This window comes from Amphiura filiformis, chromosome 3 (assembly GCF_039555335.1).
Source record: "Amphiura filiformis chromosome 3, Afil_fr2py, whole genome shotgun sequence".
In the NCBI taxonomy this organism is placed as follows: domain Eukaryota; kingdom Metazoa; phylum Echinodermata; class Ophiuroidea; order Amphilepidida; family Amphiuridae; genus Amphiura; species Amphiura filiformis.
Genome location: NC_092630.1, coordinates 32,555,607 through 32,574,751, shown reverse-complemented (window position 1 = coordinate 32,574,751; position 19,145 = coordinate 32,555,607). Strand labels below are relative to the sequence as shown.

Genomic DNA, 19,145 nt, shown 5'->3' with positions numbered 1-19,145 from the left:
AAATAGGCCTATGTTGATAAATAATATAAATACAAGTTAAAACCGTTGGGGTTCGATAATGAACCCCACAAAACTAACCGAGTATATGGAAAATGCCATACGGCCGGACGGTTTCACGAGTTGCCGGCGCGATCATGTCATCCGCCGCCTGATAATAATCAGGCGACATAGGAAGCGCAACACGTGACGTACGAGGCTGGCGAAGATACAGCCCCATTCAAAATACACGGTTAGCAATTACAAATGGAAAATTAACATACTTGCAGTGTGGTACATTGTCGTACCCCGACGGTTTTAGAGTAAGATCATTTTTGCTTTGACACCACATAACAAATTTAGAATTGTTTATGAAGATTTCATGATTATGTGTTAATCCAATGGCGACCTCAAAATTGGCGATATCGCTTCCATCACCGCCTGATAATAATGCTCGGGGCAACCAGGAAGGGTGGAACGAACTTTTGACCCTAACAGATGAGGCAAAAAATCGATATTTTAATGTACATAGACAATACCATGGAGCTATAATAAGATGGAGAGGAAATAGATTACGTAACGCATTGAAACCTTGTGCCGATTTGAAATCTGACAAGCTATTCATCGAAAGGTACCTTTTGTTTGGGACAAAGGGCTTCCACCATTAAATCAGTAAGCTGACCCGACAGTGTATTAACGCTTTACCTAGCAGGCTACTGTCAATAACTGATCAAATGAAAGTCGCGTGAAAGCGCTTAATGGAACGAAAAGTACCTATTGTTATACATAAACCCAAGGGTGTGATTGAGTAGCCGTAAGCAAAAAGGCACACATTAGCCGCTAATGCATATTTCGTTGTCACCCCACTGACATTAGGTGCTTCATTTAAATAAATTGAATGCGCTTGCTGAATGATTACGCATCAAGGCTGCCATGTGTCTGCATGTCAATAGTACAATAATGGTATTAAATAGCTACGTCCCGGGAGCTACGTATACATGTAACATATAATAAGTATACCGGTATAGGCCTATATAAAAGTTGTTTTACAAATTGAGATTTTATTTTATTTTATTTTAAGAAGGGGAATATCATAATCAGTGGCGTACTGAAGGGGGCAGCTCTTCTGTGAGAGGTCTTGGGAGGGGATGATGGTGGAGGAGGGGATATGAAGAATGAGAGGGGACTGGAGGAAGAGAGAAAGAGGAAGAAATAAAGAGAACTAAATAAATAGACGTAAATACATAGAAAGGTAAGGAAAATGATAGGAATGAGAGGGGACAAAACGTAAGAGGGGGTGGAGAAGTAAAGGGAGATAAGAAGAGGGAGTGATACTTTAGCAAGTACAGAGAAAGGAAAAGAAATGAATGACAAATAAATGTAGGCCTTTTATAATAATTATTATAGAAACTAAACACAGCCCCCCCCCCCCCACACACACACATAGGCCTAACACTAACAGCACTATAGGCAGCCATTCGATGATGGCAATGCCTTTATGCGTTACGTATTTAAAACGCCCAGTCAGATGTATTTTACACCTGCAAAGCACAAGTCACCCAATTTCGAAAATTGGACGTTGAATGTACACTCTCATGAATATTGATTGGCAACATTTTCCAATATGTCAGCGCTCAAATCGGACACAATAGAACAATAGACCATTCAGTGCGTTGGACAATACGAATACATTGTATAACCAGTCGATCGCGAGGTCAAACAAAATCTCGATGTTGCTTTTTGCCATCACTTTACTTGACAAAACCTAGTTAACCATGCATTTTAAATTTCCCGATTTTTCGCATGACCGACCGTAGCAATAGAGTACGAACGGGTCGAACGCCCCTGCGAAATAGTAGTTCCCTGGACATTCTTTTTATGATCAAGTACACAGTGTAGTTCAACAGTTTACTTACTAAACGAATTATTCAATGAATACACAATAGGTTGGACTTTGCTCAGTTCTCTCCTTTGTTGACACTTGTGTCGTAGTATTACGTACATGTTAATACTGTTTGTGCTTTGGTTTAAGGAAAACAAATTCATCGTGATTTCATGCAAAGTATGCCAATCAAACACATTCAATGGCCATTTAGTAGCAAGAGAACATGGATAAGTAGAAAAAGTACCGATAGCTTTAAATTGTTCTGGAATTGTGACTTATTCAAAACAAATCAGGATCTGTGGAGAGATTAAATCATTAACTAAAAAGCATCGTCACCAAGTGGGAAGTTTTAATCACCGCCTCAATTAACTTCATGGTGTTGGACTCCAGATTGCACTGGACAGCCTGGAAGAACAACTATTTTTTATTCTGCAAATACATCAGGAACGTATACAGGTGAGGCGTGTGAAAACCGATTGTGTAAAACTATAACCTAAGACAAAATATTTGGTAGACCTATGGACAAGACTGCCACATCAGATTGCAATTATATAAATCTATATTTCTGTAGATTGATTATACAGATATTCAATTGCTCATTTTAATCCATTACATATATGGAAGAAGCAGGCTTTTAAAACGTTGTACATGTAGTATTTCCCCTCTGCCTCTACGAGTACGCAGTGGGTTATCACTGTACCGTCTATAATTTATTATGAATTCCCGTCGAGAAAGTCTATCAAGTTTTCCAATAAATATCAAAACTGATGGGTACCAATCTTTTCATCGACAAATCATAATTTAACTTGTGAAATACAAACATCCAATGCACCCGTGAGCACCACTCCGCTTATCACACACACCCCAACCCATATTCCAATTACTGAGACAAGCACCCCACCTTCCCCCACTTCCCACATTCACTACACTTAAGACTCTGTCTAGTCTTCCAAGCAAGCCCATACGCATCCAATACCCACACACCACACCATTTCTAACCACAAACTGTTACTGAGGAATATCCAATACTGTTTTTCCGTCTACTGGAGTAGATGGACGAAGGTGCAATTTGATGATAATGTATTTTTTCCATTTACCGGAACACCATTGTATACCGCATGTATCACAATATATTATCGTAATTCTATATATGTGTATAAGGAAAACATCCCACCAATGGAAATTATTATTTGAGGAATATCACAATAATAATAATAATAATAATAATAATAATAATAATAATAATAATAATAATAATAATAATAACAGCATTTATATTATATAACGGCCGGTCTTCAGACTATAGTGTCAGAGGGATTTGGCATGGTTTTTCCTTTTTGAAAATAGGTCGGCTTTGGAGCTGGGGTGTGTTTGTGGTGTGTATTGTTTATTTACTTCTTTGATTATTTGTTTCAGCTTACAAAATGTCGAGTCCACATTCAAGTCGCCATTCTAGTAAATCCGAGAAAGATCTAGCGACAGATTTGAAGAATATCAATGCGGACCTTGAGCAAGTCAAAGAACCAGTTCCAGCAGAACTGGATCTAGAAGACCGAGATCCGACAGAAATGAACGAATTTGTCAAGGTACGTATGCTGATGATTGTTTTCGATTAAATCATAATTTGACAATGATATCGATATAAATATTATCTGAATAAAATCATTTTCATATAGAACCCAAAGTATCAATCAAGCACTACTAAATTGTGTGATTTTTCTTCAAAGAGTTCAAATTTAAACATTGATGAGGTAAATTATGATATCAGACAATATATCATCAAGATCCCAGCCAGACTATTAGCTACTGATACGGTAGAAATAAACTCGACAAAGGGAGAAGCAAAATTCTGTAATTCGGCAATGGCGGCGGAAGCATAATTTTGTGCCAGTTCTGCTTGGACATTTGCGCGCAAATATTGTCAAGTTCAGACTATTTTAGCCTAAAATGAAGGTGAATATTGGTATTTGATGAACCATTTGCAAGTTTACCCAATGTGGGTCCAAACCACTGTTATTTTAGGCTAAAAGAAAGGCGCAGGGATTTTTAGGGGGACGATCACATCCATGACATTACGTTTTGTTACCTGGAGAGGTTTGATCATTTCTCACCTCCTTTTTCAACCAAATCGACGGTAATAACTCTTGTAGTGAGGGATCAACATTTAACCACAAATTGCCTCAGGCAAAACTCACTTCCTGGGAACTAAATACCACACAAGGTCATTTTTATGTAACTCATTGACCATTTGTGTTATATATACTGTCAATAGCTATATGATATCATTGTGATCTGGTCAACTCATTGACATGTACCAACCTCAGGAGGGAATTCAATTTTTGATCAATTCTCTCCAGGTAGTGAAACGTAATGAAAACTTTAGGAGATGTGCCCCTCGATAAAATTGAAACTTCATATTCCATGCCCGCAGTATAAATTGTAGGTCCGTGACGTTTGGGGGGGAGGGTCAAGGGGAGATCAAAAGCAGTTGACCAAGTCACTCGTGATCAAGCATCACCCCGATGGCGATTTCAGGGCTAAAGTAGTGAGCAGACCCTACTCACATTTAATAGATTTGTCAATCAAAAATGTTTGAATTATTTGATCTACAATCCTACAAATACATCTATGCATGTACTGAAACTTTAATTGGTTATTGTTTTGACTTTTTGACATACTTGCAGGTTTCATGGGAGGATGTATTTGCTGAACCTAAAGATGTCCATAGCTATCCTACCGTATGGATTAACGCCTTCAAATGCTATCGAGGTTCCAGATTCTGGTGTTATCGTATTTGCTCGCTTATCTGTGGCATCCCATTCGCATTCATTTGGGGCATCACATTTGCAATGATTACTTTCTGGCATATATGGTGTGTCATACCATCTCTTAAAGCTTACATGATTGAAATAGTGTGTCTGAGGAAATTTTGGTCTGTTTGCATTCACACTTTCTTCGATCCATGTTATGAATCTATGGCTCTCATGTTCTCTCGCATTCATGTTAATTTTATCAGAGGCGAGCCAGCAAGCAGACGCGCTAGTCGTGAGAGTGTTGTGTATAATCAATCATTACATGTTGTCTGATACTTCAAACTCATTTTATATGCAAATATTTATGGGATATAGGTGGTGGAAGAGGGAGTAGAAAGGACACCCCCTAAATTTGACGTCTCTGCTTCTACTGCCACTGTTATGGGCTATTCAAGCCACTGTTGGATTACGTAACCCACTATGATACTGTCAAACAGACAGATGGAACTATTATCGATCCTTGAGGAACACCTCATTTTAATATCTTGAAAGTCTGAAATCATTGTCTTTGTTTCCTGTTTAAACCCTTTTTTAACCCTAATATATCCTCCTTGAATTCTTTAACATTAATAATAATGTGACATAATCTGCTTTAACTAAGCTCATCTACAAATATTTCCAGTGTTTTTACATTTTCACTGTATTATATAAGTTATGTACCAAATAAGTAATTGCTATGTAGGTCTATTATTGATGAGTTAGACCTACATTGCTTCTCAAAATAAATAGCTATAACATATCAAATTTGTTAATAGTGCAATGATTTTCCCAGGGTGTGGTATAAGGATGATGCGTGATTTCCCGATAAAAAACTCGAAGCCGGTTGACCGCCGCGGCGCGCCGGTTCCAGGTGGTTTACGGCGGTTCTAAAAGTCTACGGCAATAAATATTAGTGAAATCAGTCATCGCACCCTGATTCACATAGCTGGTTGATATCATACATTGGTCCGTATCGTAAGCCATGTCTATAAGTATTCGAGTGGGCCCGTAATATTTCATTATTTAAAGCCATATTATAACATTTGCTGAGGAGGACGACCTCAATTTTTTTCAAAATTCTTTTTTACACGATTATTATTATTGTACTTTATTAAACAAACATACCCTGCAAAAATCAAGACTCTGGGTGCTGTAGTTTTGTCAAAATCCGAGATATTGAGTAAAATGCAGAAACCGTCGTTTTATTAGGCCAAAAAATTTTTTTTTTTTTTTTTTTTACAACTCAACCATTTGATACCATATGCATAATATTGGCTGTATTTGCTACCCAATGTTGAATATTTTATTGAAGTAAATATTAATATTAAGACCCTTCACAATTAATTCTTAGTTTACTATTTAAAGATTTTAAAAAAGGCATGAGGTAACTTAATTATTTTCTTCATTTTGAAACAAGTGGCTGTGCCCAATATCAACATCTTGCATGGTACATTTTGGCACTGCAGATCATATTGCAATTATGGTTGATTTTATACATTGATAATAATATGTGTTATTTGTTTGTTCAGGATTCATGATCAAAGTAAGAAAGTAGCAAATTAATGTAACAAAAATGACATTTAACAGAAAATGACAGATAAAAATCAAATAATTAAATATTTTGCAATTCTCAATTTTTGATGCGGGCGGGAAATAGGAAACTCAAAATCAATTGTGAAGAGCCCAACATCCATGTTGTTGGGATTCAATGAGTAAGTCCTACTATCCAATTAAAGTGCTGGCTTGGGGCACAATCTTTTTAGTGAACGTCAGGGATCCGGGAATAGGCTTGGGGTACATGTATGATATAAAAAAACACATTTGTTAAAAAAATTATTAAAAAAAAAAAAAAAAAAAAACGGGCCCAGATTTTCGCGATTTTGACCCGGCCGCGGAGGGCAACACAACATTTTTTTTTTTTGGCCTTTACGATGGAAAAGTCGAGCGCATACACGATGTTCATAACACAGTACGTACATGACAAAGGATCGTACTATACTGCACGACTGAAGAAGTGATTCGTATGGGCGACATCGGCGCTGGTAGTAAATTCCAATTTTCTTTGCTTTGCCTTTGTTGTTCGGCTCAAAAATAAACGGGGATATATCTGACAGTAAAAGCTAACATTTTATGGCAAAGAAATGCTAATCTATTTTGTATGAAAATGTTATAATATGGCTTTGATATTATAATTGGCCACTGAGACACAATGAGAGAGTTATCATGGGGACTTAAGTTGTGATTACCCGAGTACCGACTGTGAACTCAGGTAATACAGTGCTTAGACTGTGGACCGGTAATCCATCGACCGGGGTTCAATCCCCGCTGAGTCCTGATTTTTTTCTCTCTCTCAAAAGTTTTATGCCAGTTTGCTCGAGCCCCAAACACCTCATTTAAATCGTAATTTCTCGGGCTTGCATCGTTTATTTTCCGATCCTTTGGCTACAAAAACAATTCTCTTACAAACCATCGATACACCTGAGCACACAACTTCGTCCAAGCTAGCAGTGAATTGTCTCAACACAGTCGTTCATTACACGGTTGAGTGCATAGCATCATAGACCTGTGTGAGATTCTAGCTGGAAAATTGGCCTCTATGATTGGTTTTTCTCAAAACTTCAAGTGTTCCCTTCATCCAATCAGAAATATGTTTATATCGAACGATAGCTAACACTCCCCCCTAAAAACACTTTTTTTCACTAGGTCAACAGATAACACAATTCAATGTTAATAGTAAGGCGAATGTGGTAAATCTTTTGAAAACGACCTTTCCAAGCACGATTTTTGACCAAAATGTAGGTTTTAAAAGTCAAAACCTCAATGTTCCTTACAATATTTTTCAACTTTTATGTCATTAAATGAAAGAGCACACTTATATTGTCCATATACTAGCGTCATTAGAATGAGCAATGGCCGATTCTCTTTAAATTGCCAATCTTGTGCAAAAAGTTAATATTTTCGCCTGTTTCGCCAATAAACTATTCATTCATTCATTCATTCATTTTTTTTCACTCATCATATAACAATAATAGCATACATAATATAAATTTACAAAATACAATATGTGAAGGAGTCACAAAGGCCAAAAGAGGCCTGTGAAAGTATGTGATCCCTTGTTTGGTTAATTCATCAATGGACATGGCAGCAGATTGTCAGATCAATGAATAATTAACAACAAGCTGTCATATCCTGATATGAATTAACCTAAATAAACATTTAAAGAAAACTAACAATAAACAATAGTAACTAGGGAAGTGCACGACACAAATAAATAATATAAATAGTGGCGGGTTAAGGATACTTGATGTTTCAAATTTCTTAGGGAACCAGCCCATTTCATGCAGTATGATCTCCTGAGCATTTTTGACACCATTTTCATCCAAATCGGCCAAAAAAACGAGTTGGTGCCGGCCGAAACAAGTTTTTGGATAGAGGGGGTCAGTGGGGGGTCTGAAAATCAATATATTCATCAACAATCACCACCCTATGCCTGATTCTGTTAAAGCTGGTATTGATTTGCATGTAACTGGTGTCCAGACCTCCATTTTTGAAAGCTGCACAAAAAAAAGCTATGAATTTGCTAAAGAGCGCTTACAAATTGATATAATATTAATTTGTGTTTCGTATTGTCTTACGCCCTGCTAGGGTGGAGTATAATAGCCGTCTGTTTCTTCATTATTTAATATTGGCCGCTGATACACAATGAGAAAGTTATCATGAGGACTTAAAGGAGCATATTAAAATAACAGATGTGGAAAATAGGAGTATAAACTGACCATAGATACCAGTTGTAGTCCTACTGTATATGGCATATTGATGGCCTAGGGAAAGTTAGCCCATATTTGCAAGACTATCCTTGCCTTCAAGGTGAAACAAACCTACTCATGTTACCCTCTGGCCATGGGCTGGCCTGGTGTCAGATCTTACCCAGGTAAAGATGACATTCCAATATCGGCCTTTAAGTTGAGATTGCCCGAGTACCGACTGTGAACTCAGGTAATACAGTGGTTAGACTCTGGACCGGTAATCCAGCGACCGGGTTCAATCCCCGCTGAGTCCTGATTTTTTTCTCTCTCAAAATTTTCAAATCCAATTAATACAAATCAGAGTTTTATGCTTAAATGTATTAGCAATAGTATGCACAATGGGCAAGAGGACTACGGAGAATTCTATGGTCAATTATGTAGTAGACCTACCATGAAACAACAGACGCATCATCACCTTCAAGTGCACATAATGTATTTTGATTTTCTGCAATATTTCACTTATTGTAAAATAAATAACATAACATAATAACATAACAAAAATATTAGGGGCCTCCCCGTTTTTATGATGTGGTAGCAAACACTTTGCAAATGCAATTTTACACAGAAATGAATGGTAAAAAATAACATATTAACAAATAATAAGAGGCCTCCCTCATCGATTTTTTGAAAACGTCCGGACGATATACATGTTAATTTGTTTTTACTTGGCTTAATGATTAGGAGGGGGGATGTGAATATTTTATTTGATAAACATGGGGGAACCTGAATTATTTTGGTAGAGTCATGAGGGGGAATTATTATTGGTTGACATTTTTTTTAAATACTCCGCCCATCCAGGATAAATAATGACCGCTCCCTAATATCTCCTTTTAATGTGCTTTTGACCCGAACAGATGAGGCAGAAAATTGCTAGGTCAAAAGAAAATATCGATTTTGCTTTTCGCCATGTTTAATTGTTAAAACGTTCAACTGTGCATTTTAAATTTGCCGACTGTGTCAGTATGTACATGTAGTTCCCTGGACATTAATAGTAATATATCAAGCAAACAGTGCAGCATACAACACAGTTTACTAATGTATCCCTGTTATATGCAAACGAATATTGTATGAATACACTGTGAATGTTGGCTTTGCTCAGCTCAGTCCTCTCCTTTGTGGGCACTTGGTCGTAATAAATTATTTGCATGTTAATATTGTTTGTGCTTTGGTATACGGAAAACGAATTCATCGGAATTTCAAATGCAAATACAGGGTCAACTAAAAACCAATCAAACGCGTTCAATGGCCATTAAGTAGTAGAGAGCACGGATAAAGTACCAAAAGCTTCTTTCGAATTTGACTTATTTCAAGACTGACAAATTAGGATCTGTGGACAGAGCAAATCAAAAAAGCATCGTGACCGATAGAGTGTGAAGTTTCTTCATGGTGTTGGACTCCAGATTTTACTGAACATCCTGGAAGAACGAAGCTAATATTCTGTAAATACATCAGGAACGTATACAGGTGAGGCGTGTGAAAACTGATTGTGTAAAACTGTATAAGACGAAAATAATTTGGTATATACCTATGGACAAGACTGTCACATCAGAAGCTATCAGATTGCAACTTCAAAATATAAACTTCTGAAGATTGATCATAAAGATATTCATCTAACACTCGATCGGTGAACTCTGAATAAAACCGGAGATCTCCGGTGTTGATATAAAAAAAACCACTTAAATTATACTGTAATTAAAGCACTTCGGGCTTAGTCTTTCCTGTGGTATTTTAGTACACCACTGGACATTAGGGGCTGTGCAATACTTATGAGCACTGGGAGGGTAAAATTAGGGGCAGGGTAAAATTAGGGAGGCAAGCAATTTTTGGCAAGCCGAGGGGGGGCAAGCAATTTTTGGCACCATTTCTTCGGGCGCTTTTGAAATAAAACGCTCTAAAGGCTTAGGAAAACATTACGGAAACGCTTTTAATTTGCATATTTAATATATGCAAATTTTCCTGCTCGCTGCGCTTACAACATATATACCATTTAAGGTTTGCAAATTGGGATCCCAAAAATTTGGCATATTCAAAGGGGGGGTCAAATATTTTTGACATGTTGAGATGGGGGCAAGATATATTTGGCGGGCCAAGAGGGGGGAAAGCGATTTTGACGAGCCGTTTGGAAATTTTACACTCCTCCGGGGGGGGGCTCATAATTATAGCACAGCCCCTTATAACCATTATAAAAATCATACAAAAAGTAGAAATTCGAGGAAAAGTTTAGGGCGTCGCTATGGAGCAAATCACACATTATGGCTGGGATTCCGAAATTCGCTAATCCATTGTTGCATATGATATGGAAGAAGCAGGCTTTTAAAACGTTGTAATATTTCTATGAGTACGCAGTGGGTAATCAAAGTATCATGCTACATTTCATTGAGCCTCATAGTCATACTCTGGAGTCTGGAAGTTGTATTTCTTTGGACCAAATCTGAAAACATTTTGAATTTTTAAGCTTTAAAGCTTATAATTTGGCCCAATTTTAGTTCACAGATCCCCACAAAAAATTAATGTTGAGATTTCAGTTCATCAAGCCCCTGTTTTGCCCATAAATCAGTTCTTAGTTCACAAAGTTCACCCAGGTCGCGCGCACCCCTCCGCTTACCACACACACCATAACCCCAATACCAATTAATACTCACACAAGTACCCCACCCCCCCACCGCCCCCATCACCCACGTCCACTTCAGTCTTCCAAACAAGCCCACAGTAAATTTGTACCTATGACGGTTTTATGACACCAATCTTCAAAAAACGATCAAAAAATGGCTGCCCGGTGAAGTAAAATGTGCATTGGAATAACACGGCGAGTTTGGATAGATGGTAGGATTTCTTTTTAATAAAATGTATGTTCCCCGTTATTAAAGCTTGTACCGGGTTGAAGATTCAGGTATTTGGAAAAGAATAAGTAATTGAAACATAGAGAAAGTACTAAAATCATAGCTTTTATACTTTTTGATATATGATACTAACTAGTTCAACCCGTATTCGCCACTTGCACGGTTCCGCCATTATGCACTATGTGCGGGGGGAGCCTCGAACTGGCAGCATACATGAATGGGAATTGAACCAGTCATATAACATTCTGTGTAAGGTTACGTAATTCTTCCTTTCATGTATGCTGCCAGTTCGAGGCTCTCCCCGCATATAGTGCATAATGGCGGAACCGTGCAAGTGGCGAATAGCTCAACACAGCGCTACCAGTAGTGTTCAATTGCCTATTGTGAGTGCCCCTGTGTTGTGTGCATGATACATGTAGTTAACAATAACTGCATGATGACCCACACAACACACCATTTCTAACCACAAACTGTTACTGAGGACTATCCAATGCTGTTTTTCCGTTAACCGCTGCATAGATAGACGAATGTGCAATATTTAATAATGATGCAGTTTTTCCATATCATAATCCTAATGTTAAATAGTCACGTGTATGCGTAAAACCCGTCCCACCCACGCAAATTATTATTTCAGGTATATCACAATCTGATCACAATCATTCTTAGGTTAATAGAATTGTCTCATGTCCTATGGGCGTTTGAAATCTAATGTGGTATGCGGGTTTTTTATGTAAATTTAACAACGCCAATTTTGGGTATTTATAATATCAAAATATATACAAATATAAATGTATATAATTGCCATGTTTAGCTGGAATACCGGCTACATCTAGCGTTACAATTTCGGAGTTGCACAGAAACAAAATTGAAATTTAAAATTGATTTTATAACCAATTTTCGGCCAAATTTCGTTTAAAAAAATTCAAAATAAAATTCAACTCCTGCAATTTTGATCGAGCAAATGCGCAGCATAAATCAAATGGTCGGCATATGGTCGCGGGGAACCTAAAGACAATAATAATTAAAACAGCATAATTATAGCACAGCCCCTTATAACCATTATAAAAATCATACAAAAAGTAGAAATTCGAGGAAAAGTTTAGGGCGTCGCTATGGAGCAAATCACACATTATGGCTGGGATTCCGAAATTCGCTAATCCATTGTTGCATATATTATGATATGGAAGAAGCAGGCTTTTAAAACGTTGTAATATTTCTATGAGTACGCAGTGGGTAATCAAAGTATCATGCTACATTTCATTGAGCCTCATAGTCATACTCTGGAGTCTGGAAGTTGTATTTCTTTGGACCAAATCTGAAATTTTTTTTGAATTTTTAAGCTTTAAAGCTTATAATTTGGCCCAATTTTAGTTCACAGATCCCCACAAAAAATTAATGTTGAGATTTCAGGTCATCAAGCCCCTGTTTTGCCCAAATATCAGTTCTTAGTTCACAAAGTTCACCCAGGTCGCGCGCACCCCTCCGCTTGTCACACACACCATAACCCCAATACCAATTAATACTCACACAAGCACCCCACCGCCCCCATCACCCACATCCACTTCAGTCTTCCAAACAAGCCCACACGCATCCAATACCCACATAACACACCATTTCTAACCACAAACTGTTACTGAGGACTATCCAATGCTGTTTTTCCGTTAACTAGCATACCGTGCATAGATAGACGAATGTGCAATATTTAATAATGATGCAGTTTTTCCATATCATAATCCTAATGTTAAATAGTCACGTGTATGCGTAAAACCCGTCCCACCCACGCAAATTATTATTTCAGGTATATCACAATCTGATCACAATCATTCTTAGGTTAATAGAATTGTCTCATGTCCTATGGGCGTTTGAAATCTAATGTGGTATGCGGGTTTTTTTATGTAAATTTAACAACGCCAATTTTGGGTATTTATAATATCAAAATATATACAAATACAAATCTATATAATTGCCATGTTTAGCTGGAATACCGGCTTCATCTAGCGTTACAATTTCGCAGTTGCACAGAAACAAAATTTAAATTTAAAATTGATTTTATAACCAATTTTCGGCCAAATTTCGTTTAAAAAAAATTCAAAATAAAATTCAACTCTTGCAATTTTGATCGAGCAAAATAAAATTCAACTCCTGCAATTTTGATCGAGCAAATGCGCAGCATAAATCAAATGCTCGCCATATGGTCGCGGGAACCGAAAGACACTAATAATTAAAACAGCATTTATAATAACGCATTGTGAATGGCAGATTCCTCAATGCGTTTTACAATAAGTAAAAGGTAAATCATAATCACAACATTATGTTACATCAAAATATACAACGAATTCAGTATAAAAATTAAATGGGCTTTAAATACTACATATTATAGACCTACATCATCAAGCATAATAAAGTATATTTTAAAAATCAGACCAGCTGTGAAATGCAATATAGAATTAATTTAAAGTGCACACTGCATGTAGCAAAATAGAACGAAAAAAAGCGCAGTGATTTATAGTGCGCTACGCACAGACACAACGCCTAGACGTTGATCCATATGCCTCAGCACACTTTAGCACAGAATTGCACAACAAGAAAATAACAATATACATTAAAAAATACATGGATGCGGGCAACACCGACAATAGTGTTACAAGTCGTTAATGACTCACGACCAAAAACACCTTCTCCCAAATTTACTTCAGAATGCACAACAAAACACACTGTTTAATTAAGTTAACAATATCTAAGTCTTTAATCAAAAGTAAAGTATGTTTTAACAATAACATACAATCAGTCGGAATCAATTATGCACTACGTTTAATTATTTTACTTAGCCAGTGCTCAGCCTTCTTCGTTTTGTTGATTTCAAAGTTCTAATGTATGTCCTGCGAAGATCACTGTTCAGTGAAGTTCACTGAAGACTTTTATATCCTTTGCATAAAATCCTCGCACAGTTGAAAATTCACACAATTTCTTCGGAAAAACAGACATGCCTTGGATCCTCCAGCTGATCCTCCAGTTTCCACTTACATTGGCAGATGTATTGTTTCATAAACCAGACTTCAGGATAATATATGATTTTGGGTCGGTCGGTGGAGGGCAAGCAAACAATTTATTTGGCCTAATAATTACATACCGCAAATAAAGCACCATAATGTGTATGAGAGACCCACCGCGGAACGTCAGCCCATGAGAGCAATCGGTACACCTCACATAACCATGATATTGTAGCAATAAATAAATTTTACTTAGTTCAATTTTATTTGTTCCCAATGCTCGTTGCTCCCAATGTTTTCACAAGTGATTCACTCGCTGGTTATGTATAATTTGTGTCAAGATTGTGTTTGTCATGTGCATTATTTTGTTTACTTCTCTATTTATTTGTTTGTTTTTCAGCTTAAAATGTCGAATCCTCATTCAAGTAAATCCGAGGCAGATCTAGAGACAGATTTAAAGAATATCAATGCGGACCTTAAGCAAGTCAAAGAACCGGTTCCAGCTGAATTGGATCTAGAAGACCGAGATCCGACAGAAATGTACGAATTTGTTAAATGTACGTATCATTATTTCATTATGCTGATGATTGTTTTCGATTCAATCATAATTTGACAATGATATGGATGAATATGATCTGAATAAAATAATTTTCATATATAAAACCCTAAGCACCAAATTGTGCGATTTTTATTAAAAGGGTTCGAATTTAAACCTTGTTGAGGTAAATGATATCAGATAATGGGCTATTACAGCAAATAGATGCACCCCCCATAGAGGAGTTTGGATTTCCGGACTTTTTATCTAGTCGTGACTGTTAGAATACAGAGTTTTTAAAGTGTCTAAAGGCGAACAACTCCAGCAGAAAAATAGTTCAAGATTAGAAATCCTCAATTTGAGAGCTCATTTTGGATATTTCCGTGATGTTTGTTTCATTTAAGGTTATTAATTATTTTAAACTGTTGTGATTTGGTAGTTCACAGTATCTTATGAATGGTAGTGAGCTTTGGCAAAAACTGCATTGCTCAATTCATAGCGAGCGTGTAGAAGAATTAAAATATCACAGATATACTTTTATAGGTGCTGCGGTTCTTGAGTTACGTTGTAAATAGGGCTGAAACAACAACACTTTTGTAAAAAAAAACAATAAATAAAGCAAGTTTGCAAAGTATACGATTTGTAGAATGAACTTTTGCAAAACATCAAGGTGTTAATTTTCAATAATATATTGATCTAGATAATGAAAATCGATTTTTAGGTTGCTTCGACCAACAATACCTCGTCTACCCTTAATGGGACATTCTAGTAACATTGACAACTGGAATTCCAGTCGTTTTCAGGAAGTAAACCTTGAAATTCAGATATTCTTTGATTGAAAAGTTACTCCTCTATAGGGGTGTGCACTTATTTTCTGGAATAGACCCCCACTCATATTTAATGGATTTGTCAAACAAAAATTATTGTTTATCATGTTTATTTTATCTACAATCCTACAAATGCATCTATTTACTGAAACCTTATTGTTTATTTTATTCACTTTTTGACATACTTGCAGGTATCATGGGAGCATGTATTTGCTGAACCTAAAGATGTCCATAGCTATCCTACCGTATGGATTAACGCCTTCAAATGCTACCGAGGTTCCAAATTCTGGTGTTATCGTATTTGCACGCTTATCTGTGGCATCCCATTCGCATTCATTTGGGGCATCACATTTGCAATGATTACTTTCTGGCACATATGGTGTGTCGTACCATCTCTCAAAGCTTACATGATTGAAATAGTGTGTCTGAGGAAAGTTTGGTCTGTTTGCATTCACACTTTCTTGGATCCATGTTATGAATCTATGGCTCTTATGTTTTCTCGCATTCATGTTAATTTTATTGCAGGCGAGACGGCAAGCAGACGCGGTAGTCATGACAGTGTTGTGTATAATCAATCATTACACGTTGTCTAAAACAATGTAAAGACATTTTATATCCAAAATTTGACATTTAACATCTTCCGGAGCCTCATAGGTTAAATATTATTCGTCCCTTGGTTAAATTTTTAGGCAGGCGGCATAGGAAGCGCGACCGTGACGTACGAGGCTGGCGAAGATACAGGGCTGACAGCCCCATTCAAAATACACGGTTAGCAATTACAAATGGAAAATTAACATACTTGCAGTGGGGTACTTTGCAGAACCCCGACGGTTTTAGAGTAAGATAATTTTGCTTTGACACCACATAACAAATTTAGAATTGTTTGTTAAGATTTCATGATTATGTGTTAATCCAATGGCGACCTCAAAATTGGCGATATCGCTTCCATCACCGCCTGTTTTTAGGTCTCTTTTGAGATACGCGCCATCTAACGATGACCTGATGCCAGTGCCGTTTGTTTGTGACCAATCCTGAGCTTAAAAGAAGAATCGGCCCAATCGGTTAGGGTTAGTGTTAGGATTAGCAAATAAATAAGACCTGTGCATCGTATTCTGCAATAACACAATTTTTTGTTCAAATTATACCAAATTTAACATTGTAGATCAATTTCGCTCGATCATCTTGATATTTATATTTTATGTTTTTACTTTTGAAATAGAAATTGCTCTGTAATATTGCGCAAAAAATGGGAGTGCTGGACTTTGTAGATTTAACACTAATACAAATATCATTTGCAAATTAAAACCAAAACTAATCGCAATTGTTTTACAATTCATGCTATCTTCGGAAGATAGCTATGCAAATTTGAACGTAGCATATGTATAATTTTAAAGTATTATTATTAAAATATGTTGTTACAGCTTTTTCAATCAATGTTATATTGAGTAGATAGCACTATAGCTGTAAAATAAGAATTTTATCAACTCTATAGATCAAAAGAGTTTAATAGAGAACAGTATTTACTATTTGCACATCCATTATAATAAAAGCTTATGCTTTATGAATGCGGTTTTTATTTATTTATTTATTTATTTATTTATTTATTTATTTATTTATTTATTTATTTATTTATTTATCTATTTATTTATTTATTTATTTATTTATTTATTTATTTATTTATTTATTCTCTTCTAATAAAATACGTTATATATATATATATACTGCGCCAAGAAAGTATCCTTACACTTGGAAAAATAATCACAATTACACAACTGAACCTTATTGGGGTAAATTTGTAATAGGTGCACTATCTAATCCTGCACATTATGACACCACATTGAATCCAATGTGACCCCAAGAAGTAAAGTTACAAACAATTGAATAGACGAAGGTCCAGTTTTAAAGTGACAAATTGGCCTATACGAGGCGCAAAAGTTTCCAACAAGCACAACAAAGAGACTACACAGTTTCTTCAATGAAGCTTTATTTAAAGCATTATTTATTACATTTTTTACTTCTCTGTACTTTTCATAACTTGCATTTTATTTGTCAGCTCTTTTGTTTCAGTTTTCTTTTGTTCCTTTTGTTTTAAATCAAAGGTACACACAAATTAGCCATTTACCACTCTCAAACCAGATGTCTAGTCCGTGGAGTTTTGAATAGGCCAGTGTGTCACTTTTAAAACTGGACCTTCGTCTAATCAAATGCTTGTAACTTTGCTTCTTGAAGTCACATTGGATTCAATGGGGTGTCAAAATGTGCAGGATTAGATAGTGCACCTATTACAAAAACAAATTTGCCCCATTATGGTTCAGTTTTGAAGTTGTGATTATTTTTCCAAGTGTAAGGATACTTTCTTGGCGCAGTATTTTAGAGCCATAAGTTCGAATTTCACAAAATCGGAGTTGAAAACGGAAAACGGGATTTCATGTAATTGGAAAAAAATAAAATTGAAATAATTGAAAAAAAATAAGTAAAATACAAAGAAAATGTGTGTCTGTTGTTATTTTCAATAACATAAACGTGTAAAAAGTGCGGTAGTTTTTAATTATGATGACTTATTGGTCTTCTGCGTTTACTGTATTATTATCATTGTTTTGTTGACTTGTAAAGCACATAGAAGCATTCGGGCAGTGGGCGTTAGAGCAAAAGCCTGTTTAACATGTTTAACACGGAAAGCCACCAGAAAACAGAAAAACAGGGAAATATTGATAAAACGGAATTAGAAAAGTAGAAAACGGAAAATTTACCAGTCTGCTGATTGCGAATGACATTTCCTATTGTGACGGCGATTTTTATTTTGAATGGTAACCGTTACATGATCTAAACATCATTATGGTAGTTTTCGGGTTTTTTTGTTTTTTTGTTTTTTTGTCTTCTTTGGCTTAAATATCAACGAATTTCTCCTTTTTTCAGATTAGATTTTGTGTAATATAGGTAAAATATCCTGTAAATTGTATCCAAATGGTAGCCGAATTTTAAAGAAAATTAAGAAAATTAAAATCTGACAGACTTGATTAGAAACTTGCTTCACTCGCCTGCACAAAACTCGTCTTTTGAAACCCTGTGTAACTTTGCATAAGCGTTTAGACCTTATTTGGTATTTATCAATAATTCAGTTACAGAATTGGTGTCAATCTTCATTATTTGGCTCATCTCCAACGTATTAGCATCTCGCTCGCATTGTTGTGCATTGAGATCTAATTTTACTGAACCGAGATTTTCCATATCGATAAATTAAATTATCGTTCTGCAATTTTGGGTGAGCTTCTACATGTTCTAGGAGACATGTCTGAACCTAAATCTGAAATCTGAAGGTTTGTAATCAAATAAAAAGGTATATTTGACCCTTGTTTTCGCCACGGTTTCTGTGCCGAATTGAACAGGTTTGTACTAACGTGTTAGCATGCATCTCGCTGATTGTGCATTGAGATCTAATTTTACTGAGCCGAGATTTTTTTACCCTTGCTCCGCAACAGTTTTTGTGCCGAATT

General features: G+C 36.2%; 1 protein-coding gene across 2 annotated transcripts; it reads left to right on the top strand.

Annotated features, from left to right (window-relative positions):
* The first annotated feature begins 2,039 nt into the window (after positions 1-2,039).
* Positions 2,040-17,215, top strand: LOC140148394 (caveolin-1-like). Of its 2 annotated transcripts, none has more exons than XM_072170322.1 (3): positions 2,040-2,317; positions 3,278-3,447; positions 4,546-5,418. In XM_072170322.1, the coding sequence occupies exons 2-3, from the start codon at positions 3,286-3,288 to the stop codon at positions 4,945-4,947; spliced, it is 564 nt and encodes a 187-aa protein (XP_072026423.1). In that variant the 5' UTR covers positions 2,040-2,317; positions 3,278-3,285; the 3' UTR covers positions 4,948-5,418. The 2 variants fall into 2 exon arrangements, with proteins under 2 accessions (XP_072026423.1, XP_072026422.1); XM_072170321.1 differs by lacking the exon at positions 4,546-5,418 and adding an exon at positions 15,843-17,215 and having other exon boundaries at positions 2,041-2,317.
* The last annotated feature ends 1,930 nt before the right edge of the window (positions 17,216-19,145 follow it).

Bases quoted from the DNA above. Each gene is read 5' to 3' on its own strand.
- LOC140148394 (XM_072170321.1), top strand. From the start codon at position 3,286: ATGTCGAGTCCACATTCAAGTCGCCATTCTAGTAAATCCGAGAAAGAT. The intron at 3,448-15,842 runs GTACGTATGCTG...ACATACTTGCAG, and splicing joins AAATGAACGAATTTGTCAAG to GTATCATGGGAGCATGTATT.